Here is a 20,458-nt window from a genome sequence, read left to right on the forward strand (position 1 = left end):
TCAGTCCATGGTGTTTGTCCTCTCGCAGTTCTGTTACTGCAGACTCTGGTCCATCTCCACGTGGCCCCTGTGCTGGGTCTGTTTCTAAGGACACCACCAATTGAACTCCAACTGAACTTAGGACCAGCCTAAGTCCACATGATCTCATTCAAACAGTTCAGCTAGTCCCTGGGCAAAGACGCATTTTTCACAGATGCCAGGTGACCCATGTAGATTTCCATGCATCCTCCATGGTGAAGCCCTACCTGTGTTCAGTATATACCATGTGTCCCATCTCTCTGAGTGTCATCAGCATCATCCTCATTTCTCGAATGAAAGCACAAAAGTCCAGGGTCACCTGGCTTGACCTGATGAGAACTTGAAGCTGCCCCCCGGAGTCGTCAGGTTAAACAAGATTGCCAAGCTTGGCAGCTCACACCCATTCCTCATTTTACCATCAGTCCGGTTCAAGGGCCTTTTTGTGTGCCTGACCCTCCTCTTTGTTTGCAGGCGAGATGAACTCCGGCACTCCACCTCCAAGACCCCTCTGGCCCACCTCCTCCATCCATACCGCAGCCCCAGGTCCAGCCCCAGGTCCCGGGCCCGGCTCAATGCCACTGCCTCCCTGGAGCAGGAAAGGTTGAGGCTCCACATGCTCCCAGATCTCAAGCTGATCCCAACGCTGGACCAGGTGCTGGGGAAGTAACCACTTCAGAGCCACGGGCCCCTCATGCCAGCAGCCGAGAAGGAGTACACAGAACTGGTAAGGGGTTAGGGCCAGGAAGGCCTGCAGTCCTCAGCCCACAGCAACCTGGGGAAGCAGGGTGGACACATGGCTGGGTTCCTTAAGTTCCTCAAGTACTGGGGGCTGCAGCATGCCAAGTACATGTGGATGTCAATTGTATGATCAACCCCTTCAGTCAGTATCTTTCTCCTTGGGCAGCAGCCTCACTTACAGGTGGACCACATGGCTCAGAGATGCTCACGGTCACACCTGCAAGTCTCTGTGGTCCCTACTTGGACCCCCCAGCTCTCATAGCGGCTTGAGTGCATAGTGGTTCAAGCCCTGTGTTCTTACCTCTGGCTTGTCACCTGTTCCTCCCTGCACCTTGAGGTCATTCTGCCATCCTTCAGATTGGCCCTCATGGTCTCTCACCTCCTTTTTTCCCACTGAGAAACCCCTGCCCCCAAAGTGCTCTGCTTACCCGCACCTTTTGGGATGCCATTTGCTCATGAGGTCTTCTACCTTGCAACCTCTTTCCAGTCTCAACTCATGGGAAGAACTACATATTCTATTGGCACCTGTGGGGTACAAGTGTGCGTGTGCTTGTGCGTGTGCTCTCCCTCCCTCCCTCCCTCCCTCCCTCCCTCCCCCCCCCCCTCCCTCTCTCTCTCTCTCTCTCTCTCTCTCTCCCTCTCTTTCTCTCTCTCTCGGAACAGAAATTTCCAAAGAAATATCCTCCTTATTCTGTAGTTCTGATGTTCTCTTCCTGGTTTCTTAATTAAAAAATATTTCTTTTGGGGAGCATTTAAATTGACCTCATGGGCCTCTGCTGGGTGAAAACTGAGCCTTGGGAATAGTCGCAACTCGCCTCTGACTTAGAAATGTCCTGAGATGCAGCAGGTCAATTATGGGCTGAGTGTGGGACTCTGTGCCTCACAGGAGCTAGCTATGTGATCATATAGGGGCTTCTTGTCAACCTCTGGTCTCCCCAAGTTCTTGTGCCTCCAGGCAGCATGTGCCCTTCTCCTGTGTCAGATGCCAAGCGGGGATGATTGTGGGAGGATGTGTGTGGGGGGAGGTGGGGGAATAAGCATCAAGTTAAATGAATGAGAGCCCCAGGCACACTATCAGCAGAGGCTGGAGTCCAGCAGTGCAGGACAGGGTCAGTCCTGCAAGGATTGCCCTGGGGGCCAGAGGATGGGAGCCTGTCAGGAAGGAACACACCCAAGGACCATGTGTGGAGAGTGGACATGGCCTGTCATGATGCAGGAGGACAATGCTGCCTGTTGGTGGCAACTGACTAGCATCGACTCCAGCTCTGGATCCCGTGTACTAGGCCCGTCCCCTCCAGTTAGTCCTACCACCCTGGCATTTGTGTGACTCAACAGTTTCACTTGACACTGTGTTCCAGCGTGTGATGTCATCTACTGGACCTTTGCCTCCTGGGGTGGGTAGACACAGAGTGGGGCTGTATCTTTGGGCAAAGGTTTGTGTCAAATTACTTCTCTCCATGGGCTGTAAAGAGGTGGTGTCTGTGTGGCCTCGGCTGCTGCCATGCAGATGTTGAGACTATATCTTGCTATACCTGGGGGGTTAGTGCGAGGTTCCTTTTGGTCCCTGGGTGGTAGGTATGAGTGATGGGGTACCACCTCCAGTCCTGTACCAGACTCCAGTTCTGTAGCAGACTTTCTCAGACCACCAGCCCCCAAATCATGACACGGAGACTTCTTATTAATTATGAAAACCCAGCCTTTAGCCTATGTTTGTCCCACTAGCCCTTATAACTTAATTTAACCTGTTTCTTTTCATCTACATTTTCCTTGGGACTTTTTACCTTTCTTTCATTCTGTATGTCCTACTTTTCCTGCTGCTTCTGTGTCTGGTGGGTGGTGGCTGCCTGGCTGACTGGCCCCAGGTATCATCCTCTGGTTCTCTCTGGAGCCTAGATTTCTCTCCTACTTATTCTCTCTGCCCACCAGCCCTGCCTATCCCTCTACTGCCTAGCTATTGGTTCAGCTTTTTATGAGACCAATCAGTGCCTTAGGCAGGCAAGGTGAAACAGCAACACATCTTTACATAGTGAAACAAATGCAGCATGAACAAATATAACACACCTTTATATAGTTAAATAAATGCAGCATAAACAAATGCAATACATCTTTATGTAAACAAATGTAACACACCTTACACAGTTAAAGTAATATTCCACAACGTTGTTCTGCCACCTTGTTGCAGCCGTTGGCATTTTCTGTTTTCTCTGAGAAAGGCCAGCAGTCCTCAGTGACTGCTCCAACCCAGCAGCATTCCCACCCAGCACCTGCTTAGTGGTGTGCACCCCTGTGTCTACCACGGTCTGCCAGCCTGTCCACAGATCGCAGCCTGGTGTTTTAGTTCCTGAATCAAGGGACCAGATCTTCTGGCTACCTCCCTGGCAGAGCTAAAGGGGTTCCAGCATGCTTGACTGGGGCTAAGGCTCCTGGGCAGCTAACACTGCCTGGCCACTGTCACCTTCAGCTGTCCTGTGCTCAGGCCCTTTGCTTTATAAATCTTCTTAAGAGATCACTGTGTCCCTCAGCTTTGCCTCCAAGGTAGTCAAGGCCTGGCCCCAGATCCAAGCCCAGCGCCAAATGCCACCCACCCCTTCTCTCTGATATCGTGTGACTCTGAGGGCAGAGGCCATGGCCGGAAAGCTGGGTTTTCAATGTGGGTATCTGAGTAAAAGGCCCAGATTGCTGTTTCAGATGCCACCAGGAAGCAGGTGTCAGCCATGTGTGCTCTGCCCACAGCGGAACTGGGAAGAGCCAGCCAGGCGGGACAGCAGTCTGGAGGTTCCAGTTCTTAAAAGTTCAAGCTTCAACTCTCCTGTCCCTGGTCACTGATGTTGGACAATAGGCCCCACCCTGCTGGCAGGGGCATTGGGGCCTAGAGTTCCTGCCAGGGAGAGTTCAGCTAGTTGGCTAACATTCCTGCAGGTTCACGGAGCATCTTCTAAGATACAGGTGTGTAATTACAACATGAGGCTTTACCTGGTAACTCTCTAGGCCTCTGACTGCATCGGCCCCTCCCCCACTACAAGCCTGGGGGGTCAGGCACTGTCATCTGCTGCCATCTCCTTTCTCAGATGAGAAAGAAGATGGAAAAAGAAGCTGTGGCCCTACTAGGAGTAGTTTGACTTTGTACTTACCAGTGAGCCACCAGGGATTTGGTGACCAAGGACAGAGGACATACTGTGTGCCTGCTGAATTGAGTCCATTGTGCCAAGGGAACCTTCACCAAGTCAGTTATCTGTCCCCAGAGTGAAGCCTGCCAGGCTTTGGTGACAGGGTCTAAGGCTCATGACTGCCCTATAGGACCCTTCCCAAACCTGTGCTGCATGGTGACAAATGAGGGATGGCATCCTTGGCATTGATCTCAGTGCTGGGGTCTTTGGTTATAGCCCCTGAGGGAACCTGGGGTTAAGGTATCCGAATTGCCTTTTAAAACCTGGGGTATGGCCCAGCGCTGCTGCTGAACAGAGAGATGGGTCCATTCTGAATGTTGAGTTTTGCCCCAGCAGTGCTGCCCAGGTCACATGCGACTTGTGTCCAGCTGTGCCCAGCCAGTCAGCAGGAGCTCATAGCCACATAGCCTATAGGTCAGCACAGGAGCCCAGCGCCTCTTCATAGGTGTCCTGGGCTTCAGGCCTCAAGGGTTGGTCCTAACACTCGCCTCAGCAGAAGCCCAGAGCCTGGTCCTATTGACCTAGGTGGCCTAGGTGACTCAGTGGACACAGAGGGCCAGGGACTCAGTGTGGTCTGCCAATGCTATCTGTAACCCTGCCTGTGTGCCCCTCTGGTGGCAGAACTGAATAGACTTGCTGCTGGTTTGGGTTAAGCGACACTGGTCAGGATCTGTTAGAGACTTCAGACTGTCTTGCTGCCTAGAGCCCCTGGCCTGGTGTGACCGGAGGAAGGAAAGTAGGCTGCATGGACCTGCAGCCCTGGCCCAGGTACACCTGGGGTCAGATGCGGACCTCTGGGACAGAGGCCATCTCAGTTCTAGCCTGGTAATAGCCCTTTCTCTTCACCCCTCCGGGCCTCTCAGGAGCCCTCTGGGCCTCACAGGGCTTCTGGTAGAACCATGGCTTAGTTTAGGTGTGAGGAGCCAATGTAGAATTGGGTGTGGGACCCTGCTTCCCTTAGGTCACACAACTGAGCTCTGGTCTCAGAGTCCCATAGTTTCGGAAGCAACAAAGTCTCTATTCCTCCTGGCCAGGCCCATGTCCTTGAGTACACACTGACCCTGTGCTTCAGCGGCCGTGTCGTGAGGTCACCCCGATGGTCCCTGTGTCTTCTGGAAAGCTAGCAGCATGCCTCTGTTTGTTACTTCCAGTCTCTGGTTGCATTCTAAGCCTCTCATGTCAGCCTCTCCAGGAAGTCTCTCCAGGCAGGGCCGTTGTCTCCAGTGATCATGTCACCTGAGCTGACAACATGACTATTCTCCATGGCTCTCCTCACTGGCTCTCAGAGGGAGCTGTGACCATGGCTCCTTGGCTCAGTCACGTCCGCTGGGTAGGTGACAGGGGCCAAGTGTCTTAACCTATTCAGGCCGCCAAACAACAGTTGACTTTGTGCCTTCCCTGTGGCTCTGCCAGCTAGAAGGGTGGCATCGCTGCTGTCCCACAGGTGCTGAAGAACCTCCGCCCCCCCAGAGTGATCCTGAGTGCCCCATGTGGGGACTCTATTAATTCTTTGTATCCCCATCTCTCTACGGGAGACTCCATTGGTTCAGGGTGGCCCCAGTTACCCTCTTTATTGTGGAGCCCCCAACCCAGGTAGCCTTGACTGTCCAGTGTGGGAAAACCCTAGTACACATGATCCTCTGTTCTGGCCACAGGGGTGATGTGGCCCTAGTATCTTTGCCCTTCTCGCCCATCAACATAACCTCTCATAATGGATGGACGGAGAAATGCTGGAGGCCAAAGACTCAGGACCAATGATGAGGAAGTGTGACATGTTAGAGACAGGATGCTGTGTCGGATTTATTGGCCGTGTGTTTATAATTGTGTTCTTCTAAGAGTGTTTAACATGCTTTAGGAAGTTTAAGCAACTGTTAGGTATAAGATGACTCGGTGGTGTGGAAACAGAAAGTAGCTTGCTATACGGAGGCTGCCTCTGGGAGTGCTGGCTGTACAGTCAAGGCTGGGTAGAGAAGTGTCAGAGGCTGTCTGGCGTGGCTGAGCATGGCCCTGCAGGCAGCACCACAGTCTCCAGACCGTGAGTGCTGGGTGGGTGTGCCGAGACGTGAAGGCCAGAACACTGCAGACCTACACACAGCTACTCCCTTGTCAGCCCGGTGCACTTAGCCCTGTTTGTTCTGAGTTCGCGGAGCTGTACTGCTGGAACCTGGGGCATGGAGACCAGTCAGACCTAGTGCAGCGGACCACGCCACTGCTGGGGACTGGGATGGATGAAGGAGCTGGGGCCAGCAGAAAGGACAGTGTACCTTGGGGGTTTCTCCTCCCCAAGATGGTCAGCAGAACTGCCAAGTTTGCATGCCATGCAGGACTCTTTCAAGTACATGGAGCCTGTGGAAAAGCACCAGCCAAAGAGATGGCAGGGCCCTGTCTGTGGGCTCACAGAAGTCAGGACCGCCACAGAATTATATGAGCTACTCATGACTGTAACTGATTACATGTGACTACCCGATTGGAGTTAGTTAGGAGCCTCTCAGTCACAGATGACAGAAACCCAGTACACACTGGCAGAAACAAGAGTGGGGGACAATGGTAAGGGCCTCTTCCTTCCTTCTTTCCCTCCTTCCTTCTTTCTTTCCTTCCTTCCTTCCTTCCTTCCTTCCATCCTTCCTTCCTGTGTATGTGGAGTGTGGTATGATGTGTGTGTGGGGGGGGGGGGTTGTGTTGAGTGTGTGCATGTGATTGTACAGGTGTGCACACAAGAGGCCAGAGGAAGATCTTGGGCACCCTCCTCTATTGCTCTAATTCCCATGAGACAGGTTCCCTCATTGCATTAGAAGCTTCTTGTTTTGGCTAGATTGGCTGGCTGGCCAGGATCCCTCTTCCTCTGGTCTCCAGTTCTGGGGTTGCTGGCATTCACAGCCGTGATTAGCTTTTTTGTGCAGGCACTAAGGATTTACACTCAAGTCCCCATGCTTGTGGGGCAAATACTCTGAACTTAACCCTCTGCACTCCAGCCCCAGACCATATACCATAGAGATTCTAGCTTTCGACTCCAGGTGAGGTTGGACCCAGGGTTCATATACTGTCGCTAGGAGGTATCCTCCCCTTCAGTCCCCTCTCCACTCTGCTCTACCTTCCTGTGGTGTTCTCTCTCTCAGGTAGGCTCTTTCCATAGGGTACCCCACCACAGAGCCGATCTGGCATGAGAGGAAGGCTGTTCTTACAGACCCAGTACAAGACACCATTGGCTTGACACAGTCCATCCCTGAACCATCCCATGCACTTGTTTGGGGATGGGAGGTGCCAGGTGGACTTGCACGCATTTCCCTACAGCCCCTGGCGAGGTTGCTGCTTATTTCTTATTGGAGTGTGATGAGATCATGAGGCTAGACTCTCATAAATAAGATTAGTGCCCTTATAAAATAAGTCCCAGAGCTATCTTGCTCCTTTCAGACAGGGCAAGGTGCCACCATGAGCTATAAACCAGATCCTGAGATCTGTCAACTGGCACCATGAACTCGGACTTCTCAACCCCCAGAACCCTAAACGATGAACTCCAGATTGTAAATCCCCAGTTTACAACATTTTCGGGGCAGCCCTGAGAGTGAAGACACCCACCCTTCAGAATAAAGGTGCCCATCAACTGTGTCCTCCCAAGCTGCACGGCCTGCTGAGCAAGCTGTGCATTCTCTTTACGGCCTCATAGACTGCAGCCCTGTGAGTGGATTGGAGCCGGAGGGTGACAGTGAGACTCAGGTCTGCACCCCACTCCCAGTCCTCACACCCACAGAGCTCATAGTGACAAACACCCCTGGTACAGAACAGGCTGCCACCGTTATGACTTGCTAGCAGTGTCAGAAAGCAACCCGCTGTCTCCCAGGCTCCCTCTCTGTCCCAGCTTCATCCTCCTGCCTCACTGAGAATCAGTGGCAGAACTTCTGAAGCCTGGTCCCGCCATCCCTCGTTCCACTGGCGGGTGTAAGGTCTGGCTGTGTGACATTCTGATTTCTCCTTATGTTCAAGGTCCCGTGAAAGCAGATGTGGAGATCCCCTTTGAAGAAGTCCTGGAGAAAGCCAAGGCTGGAGACCCCAAAGCACAGACAGAGGTGAGGAGCAGCATCTGGGGTGGGGGGAAATCTTAGAATGTGATCCCAGCACAGTGAGCCTGACTTGGTGCCCTGCAGCTTGTGGAGTAGGGGTCTGACCTTTTCTGTGGGGAACTAGTGTGGTTATGTAACCCTCCATATTGGTTAGTTTGGGGTGGTTTTTATTTGTTTGTTTTTGTTCCTTCTTTTGTTTTGCTTCTTGGTGCACCTATGTTCACCACTCTGGTCCAGCACACACATCCTGTCTTGGGCATGCACTCCTCCAGGGCACCCTCCCTCCTTCCTGCCCATGTACCCTCTTCCAGCTGTCTGCAGCAGGCTTGCTCCTAAGGAGGGCTTGCCTCAGCTGCAGACTCACCGTGTCCAGGGCATGGGACAGGAACGTTGTAAGCAGAGGAGCTCAGAAGGACAAGCTATCTGGGTGTCAGAGACGCAGGTGACAGGCCATCATTTCTGTCCTCAAGATGCCCTGGCAGGTGGAAATCAGATGTCTCGCGTTTTGGCTGCCATGGAGGCCAAGACAGTTTTGTCCCCTCCTGTTGGTCCTTCTGCACTGTGCAGACAGCCAGACCAGTCCATGCTCCCTGCCATTTCCCATCCCTGGGTCATCTGCCCCACTCTGCCTCCAGCCTCACCTCAGCTTACCCTACAGGGAGGTCTCTGTGATGTAAGGGACCGAGAGTGACCTCTGATCACCTTACTTCCATGTTTGTAGCTCAAGCAAGTGACTCCTGGTGTCTCCCACCCTACAACCCTCAAAGAAGAGAGAAAGTCTCTATGTAGAGGCACAAGGAAAATTTTCTGTTTGTATCCGAGGGGCCAGTTGGACTGTGAAGTCATCCGCAGCCTCCTGAACTCAGGGAGCATGCCCAGCTCTTTCCTGGCCTGTCTGTGTTTTTGGCTTCCCTTTGCCCATCTGTAGAGTAGGAAGATTGGACTGGGTTAGTGAGCATTTCTGCAGAGGGCCAGAGAGTAAATATTTTGGACTCCACAATCTGTCTAAACTAATCAACATTTCCATGGCAAACAGAAAACCTGTCATGTCAGCATGTAAGCAAGCAGCCATGGTTACAGTTCAGGAAATCTGCCAGGGCTAGCGAGATGGCTCAGCAGGTAAAGGTGCTTGCGGCCCCAAGCCTGGTGTCCTGAGTTCGAGTCCCAGAACCCACATGGTGGGAGAAGAGAAACGATTCCCACAAGTTGACCTCTCACCGCCACATGTGTGCTTTGGCATACATGCACACACATGTGCATATGCAATAAATGAATAAATAAATGTAATGTTTTTTATTTTAAAATTCTATTATAAAAATAAGTAGTAATCTGGCCTAGGACCAGGGCTTCTCCTGGCTGCCCTTCTCCAGCTTGAGCTGCTTGGAGCAAGGGAAGGAGCTAAGCATGGTGGAGAGCCCACATCCTGTCATCCTGCCCCATAGTGAGGAGAGCAGGGTCCTGGAAGCTGGAGGGTGATGGATGTCTCTGCTCTCAGGTGGGCAAACACTACCTGCGACTTGCCAATGACGTCGACGAAGAACTCAACAGCTGCTCGGCTGTGGCTTGGCTAATCCTGGCAGCCAAGCAGGGCAGGCGGGAAGCTGTGAAGCTGCTGAGGCGCTGCCTGGCTGACAGGAAAGGTGAGACTGTGTGGGGCCTTCAGCCGCTGCACGCCGGGTATGTGGTTTGCCGTGCTGGCCATGCTATTGGGAAGGGAGAGGTCTTTTTGTTGCCTCCTTGCCTGAAGAGGTTTTGAAATCTGCCAGCTACTTCACAAGCCAGGCCAATTCCTTGTCCTTCGTCCTGTGCTTGGTGTCTGCAGGTAATTAGTAATTAATTATTCTCACTTCCCTTCTGGGTTCTAGTCCAAATCGGGAAGTAACTCTTAGAGTCAGGAGGAGGCAACTGTCCCAAGTGCCCCGGAGTGTGAGTGTCCTGTAGCCTCCAAGTCTGCAGAAGGTGACATGAGGGTTTCACTGAGTTTTTTGTTGTAGTTGTGTATTTCGATATTTATTTTTAATTGTAAGTTTTTATGCTTGCTATATAAAACTTGCAATATATAGAAGCCACAAGGATACAAATTACTCATAACCAAAGCCCAGGGAGGCACTCTGTATCTTTTCTTCTGGTATATATCAGTGTTTTCAAAGTTACATTTAGTATACGTAATTTTTTTCTCTTCGACAACTAGACTGGTCATTTGTGGGGAAAACAAAATAAAACAAGAATGGTTTCGCCATTAACTTCTGTCAGCCAGGGTGTCCTGGCCCAACTGCCCAGGCCACCGCAGGCAGAATAACCTAGAGCTGGTCATATGAGGCTGTGGCCTGGAACCAGTGGTTCCCAGGGCAGCCTAGGAGCAGGGGCAAGCACACAGCCATGGAGGGTGGGAAGGGGAGGCAGCACCCGCTCTGCCCTGCCCTGCCCTGTAATCCTGCCCGAGATTCCTGAGCAGGTAAAAAGTCCAGAACTCCTGAAAGAGAGGCCATACCATTTTTGCCACTGCTGCCCACGTCTCTGCTCACCTCACTCCCCTGGGCCATCTGGCATTCTTTCTTTGTTCTGTGTGGAAGAATCCATGTTCCCAGCTACCCTGGGTAGAGTCGCAGCTCAGGAAACACTGTGGGCATAGGGATGCCCCCTTCTTGCCACGGTTCCACTGGTAATTGCAGCGATTCTGACCCAGATTCTAGGTGACTTGTTCCTCTTCAGACTTGGGTCCGCAGAACCTTGCTTTGTACCCTGTTCTTATTGTAGTCCTTTCTGAGGGTCCCCTGAGGACAAAGTGTGAGAGGGAACAAGCCAGGAAGGGCTGGCAGCTCTGTGCCTCAGTGGACACTCAGGCATTGCCAGACCAGCCTGGCCTCCAACCTGGAGCATGGATGCCGTCAGGGATAGGCTCAGATACACTTTGGGGACAGGTATCCACTCTACCCTGAGTCAAAGAAGCCAGTCAGATCCCTCATGACCCTGTGCCCAGCCTCCTGGGAGTGTCTTTGGGGGCTGCTGTGGGGCATGGCTTTGCCTAATGCTTCTGTCTGTCTGTCTGTCTGTCTGTCTGTCTGTCTGCCAGGCATCACTTCTGAGAATGAGGCCGAGGTGAAGCAGCTGTCCTCTGAGACCGACCTAGAGAGGGCCGTGCGCAAGGCTGCCCTGGTCATGTATTGGAAACTCAATCCCAAGAAGAAGAAGCAGGTGGCTGTGTCCGAGCTGCTGGAAAATGTCGGTCAGGTCAACGAGCAGGGTAGGCTAGCCACGTCACCTACAACCCCATTTGCCTTTCCTGTGGGGGTTGGGCCCCATGGTTAGGAGGTGACTGGCATGTTGGCAAAGACTGTAAATCCATTTATTGTTCACTTATTCATCTGAGGGTATCTTGGTCTGCTTCTGGTTTAAGGATCAGAGATACAGAGAGTGACAGAAACTTGGTCCTTACCCCCAGGGTGAAGACTAGTATATGATACTGGCTAAAGGTGGTCAAGAGCTGGCAGTTCCAAGAGCTGGCAGTTCCAGCCAAAGAGGGGGAGGGTGTGTTCATCACTGTGTAGAAACAGCCCCGAGCACGCTGCTCCTCCTTGTGAGATGGTCCAGAGATGACTACCCAGGGATATGGCCCTGGCATATGATGGGACCCTAAGCCCTGTGGTCCCTGAGCACATAATAGCCCAGGATCCTGAGGACATGTGCTTGGTGGGCTATGGGGCATGAAGGGACAACTTGGCAGCCCCAGCTTCCAAACCTCTCTGATCCTACAGATGGAGGGGCACAGCCAGGCCCGGTCCCCAAGTCCCTGCAGAAGCAGAGGCGCATGCTGGAGCGGCTCGTCAGCAGTGAATGTGAGTATGGCCGCCCGTCCTGCTATCTGCTGTCTGTTTCCCATCCACCACCCAGATCAGCATCCGCCTTTTCTGCATTCTAGCCTGGCTTGCCTGCCAGAGTCTCTGACTTAAATGGACTTTCATTCAGTCCCTTTGAGGGACAGTGTTTTCATCCCTGGGACTTGAGCCTTGTACATTGGGAGCTCAGACTACAGTGGGAAGCAGATTACAGTATGACAGTCCTCAACCAGTGAAGGCCAGAGTCGGGGCTGGTACCTGGGTGGGCAGAAAGTTCAGTGAGGGAGACAGAAGGAGAGGGGGACCAGGGAGTGTGTGGGGGATGTGTCCCATGTGGGCACTTATGTTGAGGCAGACATAGAGTGTTACAGCATCCCTGTAGGAGAGAGGCTGGGGCACACAGAGCTGCAGGCACTCTTGGAATGTCTGGGATCAGAATTTGAAGACGCCAGACCATCCCTCCATGTGGGGTGGGGGTGGGGGATGAAATCTGTAGTTCAAGGGCCCCAGGCTCCCATCCTTAAGAAGATGGACATGTGAGAGGGGGCTTATGGCTTCTCATCGCTGATAAGAGAGCTGAGTCAAGAGCATCCTTGTGAGGTCCAGCGGGTGGGACAGGGGCTCATAATTGTGACTTGTCATATTAACTCACCAAAGCAGCCTCCCCAAGCTAGCCTAGTGGGAGCTTTCAACAATGCCATGGCTCTGCTGACTCCCTGCCAGCATCTAGCCTTTGTCTTCCCTGAAGGCTGGGAATACAGCCTTTGACACAGGCTGCATTTCTTTCACCTGTCCCAGTGTTTCCCAGAGCTTAGGAAAGCATCCAGTGCCTAGCAGGCTCTTGGCAGACACAGGTGGGTCCTCGGGGGAATCCCGGTGGAGGTGGGGGCAAAAGGCAAACGTATGTTGGCCCTCTACAGATCCTGTGAGATGAGCGCTTGGTGGACACAGGGTAGGCCTTGTTGGATGGAGGAGTTATTGGGTGTATAGTAGGTCTTTTGGGGGGTTATGATGGACGTGGGTCAGAGAGTCACAGGCCCCCGGATACTGCAGGTAGCTAGTCCTCGGCACCTTGAGGCCTCACCAGGTGGAAAGGAGGGAAGGACATCAGAGGGTACCAGGGATGCAGGCTGACTGACGGTTTTAGCAGTAGAGCTTGGCTTGAGGAGTCAGGGGGCCCTCAGGCATTAAGGACTAGGAAGGCAAGTCACTTCACATAGGTAGTATGTCACCTAGGTCTGAGGCAGAGGTGGGGTAACAGATGGTAGACCCACGGCTTCCTCCCCCACCACCTTTTTTTCCCATGCCCTTGCCCCAGGAATGGTCCTATGCCTAAACCCAGCAGGGCCCAAAGTTGCCACCTGCATCACCTGTGTGTCAGGGTCACAGTGGGCTTGCGGGTTTGGAGAACCTGGTATCTTTCCCCCTTGCTTCAGCCAAGAACTATATTGCTCTGGATGACTTCGTGGAGCTCACCAAGAAGTATGCCAAGGGCATCATCCCCACCAACCTGTTCCTGCAGGATGAGGATGAGGATGAGGATGAGCTGGCAGGGAAGAGCCCCGACGACCTGCCGCTGCGCCAGAAAGTAAGTGTGGCTCCTGCCTGGCAAACGGCTCTTCTCCCAGAAGCTGCAGGTCAGAAGGGTCCTTGACTCCTCAGAAGGAGCCCAGAAAGCAGAGGCAGGGTCATGCAGATGTGCTGGGGTGGTCTTCACCCGGTGCTTGTGACTCTTCACAGCCCTCGTGCCTGGGCAGATGTGCGTGGGCAACAGGGTGAGCCTTGGAGCTGCACTTTCATTTAGAGTCACTCTGTAGCGACGGTGTCTGTGGCCCAGGACACAGGCCACTTTCTAAATATGCCTTCCCAAAACCCAGTGCTAGGGTCTGGGGGCCAGCTGAGTCAGGGACACTAAGAATGAGCTGGGAGGGCAGACACACAAGAAGGGTAAGAGGATAAGAAATGCACCCTGCTCTGACAAGTCTCCGCATTGTTGGGACTCAGTACAAACACAGGGTGTGGCCTTAGGACATCGCAGAGTTGCCCCAGGTCAGCATATGAAGCTGGGCCAGATATCTCTATATCTTATTCTGCAGGAATACGAGCATCACTGGGTACTGGGCAGTTTGATCCAGGTAAATGGTTTAGTACAGTGTGGCCACAAACCCAAGGCCTGTCACCAGAGGAATTGTCATGTAGCAAATAGCTATGTGTGCCGCAGTCCCAGTGTTTATGACCAAGGAGAGATGAACCACGTGTGATGAGTAAGATGGGGCAAATAGGTCAGAATGGGGACAGCAACATGACATGACTTAGCTGGATGAGCTGGCATGAAGTAACTGGAAAGTCTCCACAGGGAGCTGGAGTGTGGAGCAGGTCGCCGCAGGGGACAGGGAGACAGAACAGAAATAAGATAGAAAGCAGGGAGCAGCTCAGCACATTCCAGAGAGATGAGACCCAAGTGTGAGCCCTGCCCCGGGTTGTTGACGGGAAAGCCTCACTCTCCCCACTGAGGACGGGTAGTGGTCCAGAGCAGAAAGGACTGTTACCCTGAAGGTGCTGAGCATCAGTGTGGTACAGAGGCTCATGGCTGGGAAGAAGGTCCACCCAGAGCTGGACCGGATTGAGCATGTTCACAGACAGGATGCCCAGATGGTACTCCTACCATGAGAGGAGGAAGCCGGGGTACATATAGTTCTTGGCAAAGAGGAGGCCCCCCCATAACACACTCTTGCTAGTGAGGTCAAGGTGAAAGGACGAATTGGAGAAGACCCTCAGGCCAGAGCGTCCCAGCTTGCACTGCAATGCCTCCTTCTGCCACGTCCTAGTCTGAGTGTATGTCCTGTCACTTCCCAGTGACCTGAGCCTGAACTGTGTGAGGTCAAGAAGTCCTTTTAAGGAGAGAAAGTCCATGCCGTAGTGTTTGGAGCCATCCCGGCCCTTTCGTCTCTTCCCACCATGTCCTTAGGAGTCTTGTGCAGAAAAAAAAGCAGTGAGCCCTCACATGAGTCTCCATACGCAGGCTGCCTCAGCCCTCGGGGCCTTGCCTTGCAGGGGATATGCTGGGGACCAAGAGACTCCTGAGAGAATAACAGGATCCTTAAACTGATGACCCCCACACAGAATGTTCTAGCTGCCAAGCAGCTTTCCTCGAGACTGAGGAAGCAGGGTAGCTTCTTAAGAGCAAATTTAATGTTTTAAAATCCTAATATGTTTTACATTAACTTATGGAAAATCTGACATGGACATTTTCTCTCAGTTTTCAGCTTCCTCCCGCTTGCCTCGGGCATGCCAGTTAAAGGCGGCCATGTTCCGTGCCAGCTTGGGTTGCAACCCTCTGCTTTGGTCTCCAGTCTCAGTGGGAGGACTGGGTGCTGAGCTCTCCAGAGCTCACCATCCTTCCTCAGAGTTCATGCTGCCATCTCTGGTGTGTGGTATAGCCTAGTGAAGTGATGGTTACTGTCCCTTTGGCAACTGAGGAAACAGACTCAGGGAGTTGACATCCATACCCAGGAGAGTGACACACTTCTGACGGGCGGCTCAGTGCTGTTGTATATCAAAGCAGGAGGTGTGAGGGAAGAGGGTGAGCTAGGGACCCATGCGCCTTCCCCTAGATATGGTAGGAATGTGCAAAGAAATCCCTGATCACCCTAGCAGAAGGTGTCTTAGTTCCTATTCTAATGCTGTGAAGAGACACCATGATCAAGGCAGCTTACAAAAGAAAGCACTTCATTGCGTACAGTTTCAGAGGGTAAGCCCGTTCTCACTATGGCAGGAGGCGTGGCATCAGGCAGGTAGGCGTGGCGCCGGAGCAGAACAATTGCTGAGAGCTTACATTCTGATCTGCAAGTTGCAGGCAGAGACAGAGAGCAAGACTGGCCCTGGTGTGGGCTTTGGAAACCTTAAAGCCCACCTCCAGTGACACACTTCTTCGTCCAACAGTGCCACACCTCCCTTCCTAAACAATTCCCTAATTGAGAACCAAGCACTCAGATATGTGAGCCTATGGGGTCCATTCTCATTTCAAATAACACAGTGGGAAGGTGTACGTCAGCACGAAGGTATAGGGCTTAGAAGAGAGCGGACCCCTAGGCACTGTGGAGTACGGGGGGCACTGAAGTGGGAGAGGTGCTCCTGGTGGTTGGACCTGTTAGGACAAGGCCCAGGGGTGGGGAAAATGGAGTGATCATTCACCTTGTGCAGAATCACAGAACTGGAGAGTGTCCATGTCGGATGGCAAGGGGCTCTTGTCCTGGGTTAGTTCCAGCTGCCTGTCTCGCCCTAGGTGATGAAGTACCCTTTACATGCCATCATGGAGATCAAAGAGTACCTGATCGACTTGGCCTCCAAGGCAGGCATGCACTGGCTGTCCACCATCGTGCCCACACATCACATCAATGCCCTCATCTTCTCTTCATCATCAGCAACCTAACCATCGACTTCTTCGCCTTCTTCATCCCCCTGGTGGTCTTCTACTTGTCCTTTGTGTCCATGGTCATCTGCACCCTCAAGGTGTTCCAGGACAGCAAGGCCTGGGAGAACTTCCGCACGCTCACCGACCTGCTGCTGCGCTTTGAGCCCAACCTAGACGTGGAGCAGGCAGAAGTCAACTTTGGCTGGAACCACCTGGAGCCCTATGTCCACTTCCTGCTGTCAGTCGTCTTCGTCATCTTCTCCTTCCCCCTGGCCAGCAAGGACTGCATCCCCTGCTCGGAGCTGGCCGTCGTCTCTACCTTCTTCACGGTGACCAGCTACATGAGCCTGAGCAGCTCTGCCGAGCCCTATACCAGGCGGGCCCTGGTCACGGAGGTGGCTGCTGGGTTGTTGTCCCTTCTGCCCACCATGCCTGTGGACTGGCGCTTCCTGAAAGTGCTTGGCCAGACATTCTTTACGGTGCCCATTGGCCACTTCATCGTCCTCAATGTCAGCCTCCCCTGCCTGCTCTATGTCTACCTCTTCTACCTCTTCTTCCGGATGGCTCAGCTGAGGAACTTCAAGGGCACTTATTGCTACCTGGTGCCCTACCTGGTGTGCTTCATGTGGTGTGAACTGTCTGTGGTCATTCTGCTCCAGTCAACCGGCCTGGGCCTGGTCCGCGCCTCTATTGGCTACTTCCTCTTCCTCTTTGCCCTCCCCATCCTGGTGGCTGGCCTTGTCCTCATGGGCATGGTGCAGTTTGCCCGATGGTTCCTGTCACTGGACCTCACCAAGATCATGGTTACCACGGTGATCTGTGGCGTGCCTCTGCTTGTCCGATGGTGGACCAAGGCCAACTTCTCAGTGGTGGAGATGGTCAAGTCCCTGACTCGGAGTTCCATGGTCAAGCTCATCCTGGTGTGGCTCACGGCTATCCTGCTCTTCTGCTGGTTCTATGTGTACCGCTCAGAAGGCATGAAGGTCTACAACTCCACACTTACCTGGCAGCAGTACGGCTTCCTGTGCGGGCCACGGGCCTGGAAGGAGACCAACATGGCACGGACCCAGATTCTCTGCAGCCACCTGGAGGGCCACAGGGTCACGTGGACAGGCCGCTTCAAGTATGTCCGAGTGACCGAGATCGACAACAGCGCTGAGTCGGCCATCAACATGCTCCCGTTCTTCTTGGGTGACTGGATGCGCTGTCTGTATGGCGAGGCCTACCCATCCTGCAGCCCCGGCAACACATCCACAGCCGAGGAGGAGCTCTGCCGCCTCAAGCAGCTAGCTAAGCACCCCTGCCACATCAAGAGGTTTGACCGGTACAAGTTTGAGATCACGGTGGGGATGCCATTTGGGACCAATGGCAACCGCGGCCACGAAGAAGACGACATCACCAAGGACATTGTTCTGCGGGCCAGCAGCGAGTTCAAGGATGTGCTGCTGAACCTGCGCCAGGGCAGCCTCATTGAGTTCAGCACTATCCTCGAGGGCCGCCTGGGCAGCAAGTGGCCCGTCTTCGAGCTCAAGGCCATCAGCTGCCTCAACTGCATGGCGCAGCTGTCCCCAGCCCGGCGCCATGTAAAGATCGAGCAGGACTGGCGCAGCACGGTGCATGGTGCCCTCAAGTTTGCCTTCGACTTCTTCTTCTTCCCATTCCTGTCCGCTGCCTGAGAAGTGTCCGCTCCCAGAGGAGGCTTCAATGCATGTTGCCGTGGGGCCCTCCAGCCAGCTGGAGCGGTGCTGTGCTAGCATGTGCGTGAGTGCGTGTACGTGTGTGTGTACGTGTCTCTGCTCTCATGTGGGTAGATCCCATGTGCAGGGGCCTTGTGCTCACCTGTAGACTGCAGACCCTGCTGGAGAGTGGCTCTCTTTAGCTCTGTCCACTTTGAATGCCAAGTGTCAAGAAAATTGCATGCTATCTTCTCTCACAATCCTGCCCCTTTCCTACAAAGCTGGAGCTCTGGGCCTGGCCCCAAAGACCCTCCACCCCAAAGAGCACTTTACAGATAAGAATCTCCCCCTCAGCCCTTCATGCCTTCCCTGCCCTCTCTTTTTTCTGTGTGTGTTGGATTTGTTTTTCAAAGAACCAAATATGTGTCTGTGTAGACTTCATGGTAGTTCTTATTTATTTGGTTGCTGCTAATCCTTGACAGTAGCTGTCCCCAGTGGTCACGTCCTGCCTGGCTTCCTGCCTGGGGATAGCATGTCCAAACTGGGCTCTGAACACTACAGTCTGCCTTGGAGCTCTTCCGTCTCTGGAGCGTGGTAGGGAGTTTGTGAGGTCACCTCTTCTGCATCTCCCAGGGCCTGGGAAATGGTGCAAGAGTGTCCCTTTCTGTACACAGGTAAACTTGGCCATATTCAGTATGGCAGAGCCGAAAGCAAGGTCCTAAGGCAGCCGAAATAAAAAGCTTTGAAACCCACACCCCTTCCTCCTGGTTTGCTTTCAAGGAGTTTTGTCCGGTGTGTGTGTGTGTGTGTGTGTGTGTGTGTGTATCAGAAGATGTCTGATTGAGTGAGAAAGTGCCCCTTGGGTTTCTGAGGGCAGAACTGATGTCCACACAGTTAACTGCATCTGCTGAGTAGCAGGCTGGACCCACACAGGTGTGAGAGTCTCCGAGGTCTTAGCCACAATCCCAGGCATCTGGTATCAGCACGTGGGCGTCAGCTCAGCTGTGGACCCTGGCTTTTGGATGAAAAGTGCTTTGTGGCAATGGTCACTGAAACCCAGGTCGCTGATTGGATCGTCTGCACAACTCACGATTGGTGTCTGCACCACTGACCGTATGCAGTCATGAACAGTAATTCCACGGGGGCCTAGTCAGAGTTTGTCATGGGGCCTGGACAAGTTAGGACGCTGTGCTGGTTTCATTGCTGTGGCAAACACCGTGACCAAAAGCAACTTAGGGGAGGAAAGGGGTTATTTACCTTATATTTGCAAGTCGTAGTCCATTGCTGAGGGAGGGCAGGGCAGGAAGTAAAGGTAGGCCTGTTTGGTATTCCTCACTCACAGCCAAGGAAGCAGGAACCATGGAGGAACTGTGCTTGGTGGCTCGCTCTCTGGCTCACTCACAGACCCACACTTAGCTAACTTTCTTATATAGCCCAGCACCACCTGTCCGGGGAATGGCGCTGCCCACCATGGGCTGGGCCCTCCTACATCTGTTAACAGTCTGGACAAACCCCGTAGGCATGCCACAGACCACTCGACCTGGGCAATCAGTGGAGACTCCCTCTCAGGTGCCTCAAGTCTGTGTTAAGCTGACAGGGAAAGCTAACTAGGATGTGCTCCGTGTAGGCATGGGCCCCTCTTTGGTGCTGAGTTTTGTTTTGTTTAACTTAATAGGATCTCGCTGTGTACATAGCTCAGGATGGCCTGAAATCCACTGTATAGCCTAGGCTGGCTCCTAAGTCAGTGATCGTGCTACCTCAGATCCCCCAAGTCCTGAGATTACAAGGATGAGCCACCAAGCTGCCATTTGATTTCTATGACGTCATCACGCCACTGATTGTATGAGACTCTAGGACCAAAGCACAGATAACCTCGATTCATCTTTGCCTGGATGGGAGTTGTCGAGAAAGGCAAGGGTCAGAGAGTCAGGAGGTTCAAATAGGCTTGGCCTGGCCACCACATTGCTGCCATCACCTCATGACTGGTATCCTCTGGGAGAACCCCAGCCAGTCATGGATTCTGGGTACCACTTCTCACTCCTGTGTGGCCAAGAGAACTAGCAGGGAAGCTGCCCACAGCCTCCATGTCCCTGTCTGGGATGGCATTTCTCACACCTTTGCAATGACCACTATGCAGAAATAGAATGTCATACAGCACCCTGCTGTGTAGCTAGAAGCATTGCCTTCCAGTCTGGAGGTAGCGGCCCCAGCCCGTGGGCAGCTGCTCAGCCCCATGCTTGCTCCCTCCCAGTGGAGCAACCTTGAGCAAGTCCCTGCAGCATCAGCCTCATAGGCTGCTTTGAAGGGGAAGAAACGTTGATTGTCTGGGAAGGTGATCACAAGACCTCCATACACAGAGGTCCTCTTTGAAAAGGAGAACATTCCTGAATGTCTGAACCTTGGGCCAGAGGCACTGTGACGTCCTTGCTGGTTCCCTATTTAAAGCTGAAAACAGCAATGTTTAGATTAGAGCTGAGCTAAATGACAAGATCCAAACAGAGGACCTGGCTCCAGCTGTCTGCACGCAAGCAGCCCTCCTTTCCTCCCGGCC

The 20,458-nt window shown here is 53.2% G+C and overlaps 1 protein-coding gene across 1 annotated transcript; it reads left to right on the forward strand.

Annotated features, from left to right (window-relative positions):
• Positions 1-494: 494 nt before the first annotated feature.
• Wfs1 (wolframin ER transmembrane glycoprotein) lies at positions 495-18,659 on the forward strand. The gene is given in 11 exon segments (XM_038313228.1): positions 495-518; positions 520-561; positions 563-611; positions 614-742; positions 7,905-7,987; positions 9,477-9,621; positions 11,055-11,225; positions 11,737-11,817; positions 13,254-13,405; positions 16,103-16,226; positions 16,229-18,659. Coding segments are annotated over 11 exon segments (2,679 nt in total). The 3' UTR covers positions 17,908-18,659.
• The last annotated feature ends 1,799 nt before the right edge of the window (positions 18,660-20,458 follow it).

Source organism: Arvicola amphibius, chromosome 1, assembly GCF_903992535.2.
Source record: "Arvicola amphibius chromosome 1, mArvAmp1.2, whole genome shotgun sequence".
Taxonomy (NCBI): Eukaryota; Metazoa; Chordata; class Mammalia; order Rodentia; family Cricetidae; genus Arvicola; species Arvicola amphibius.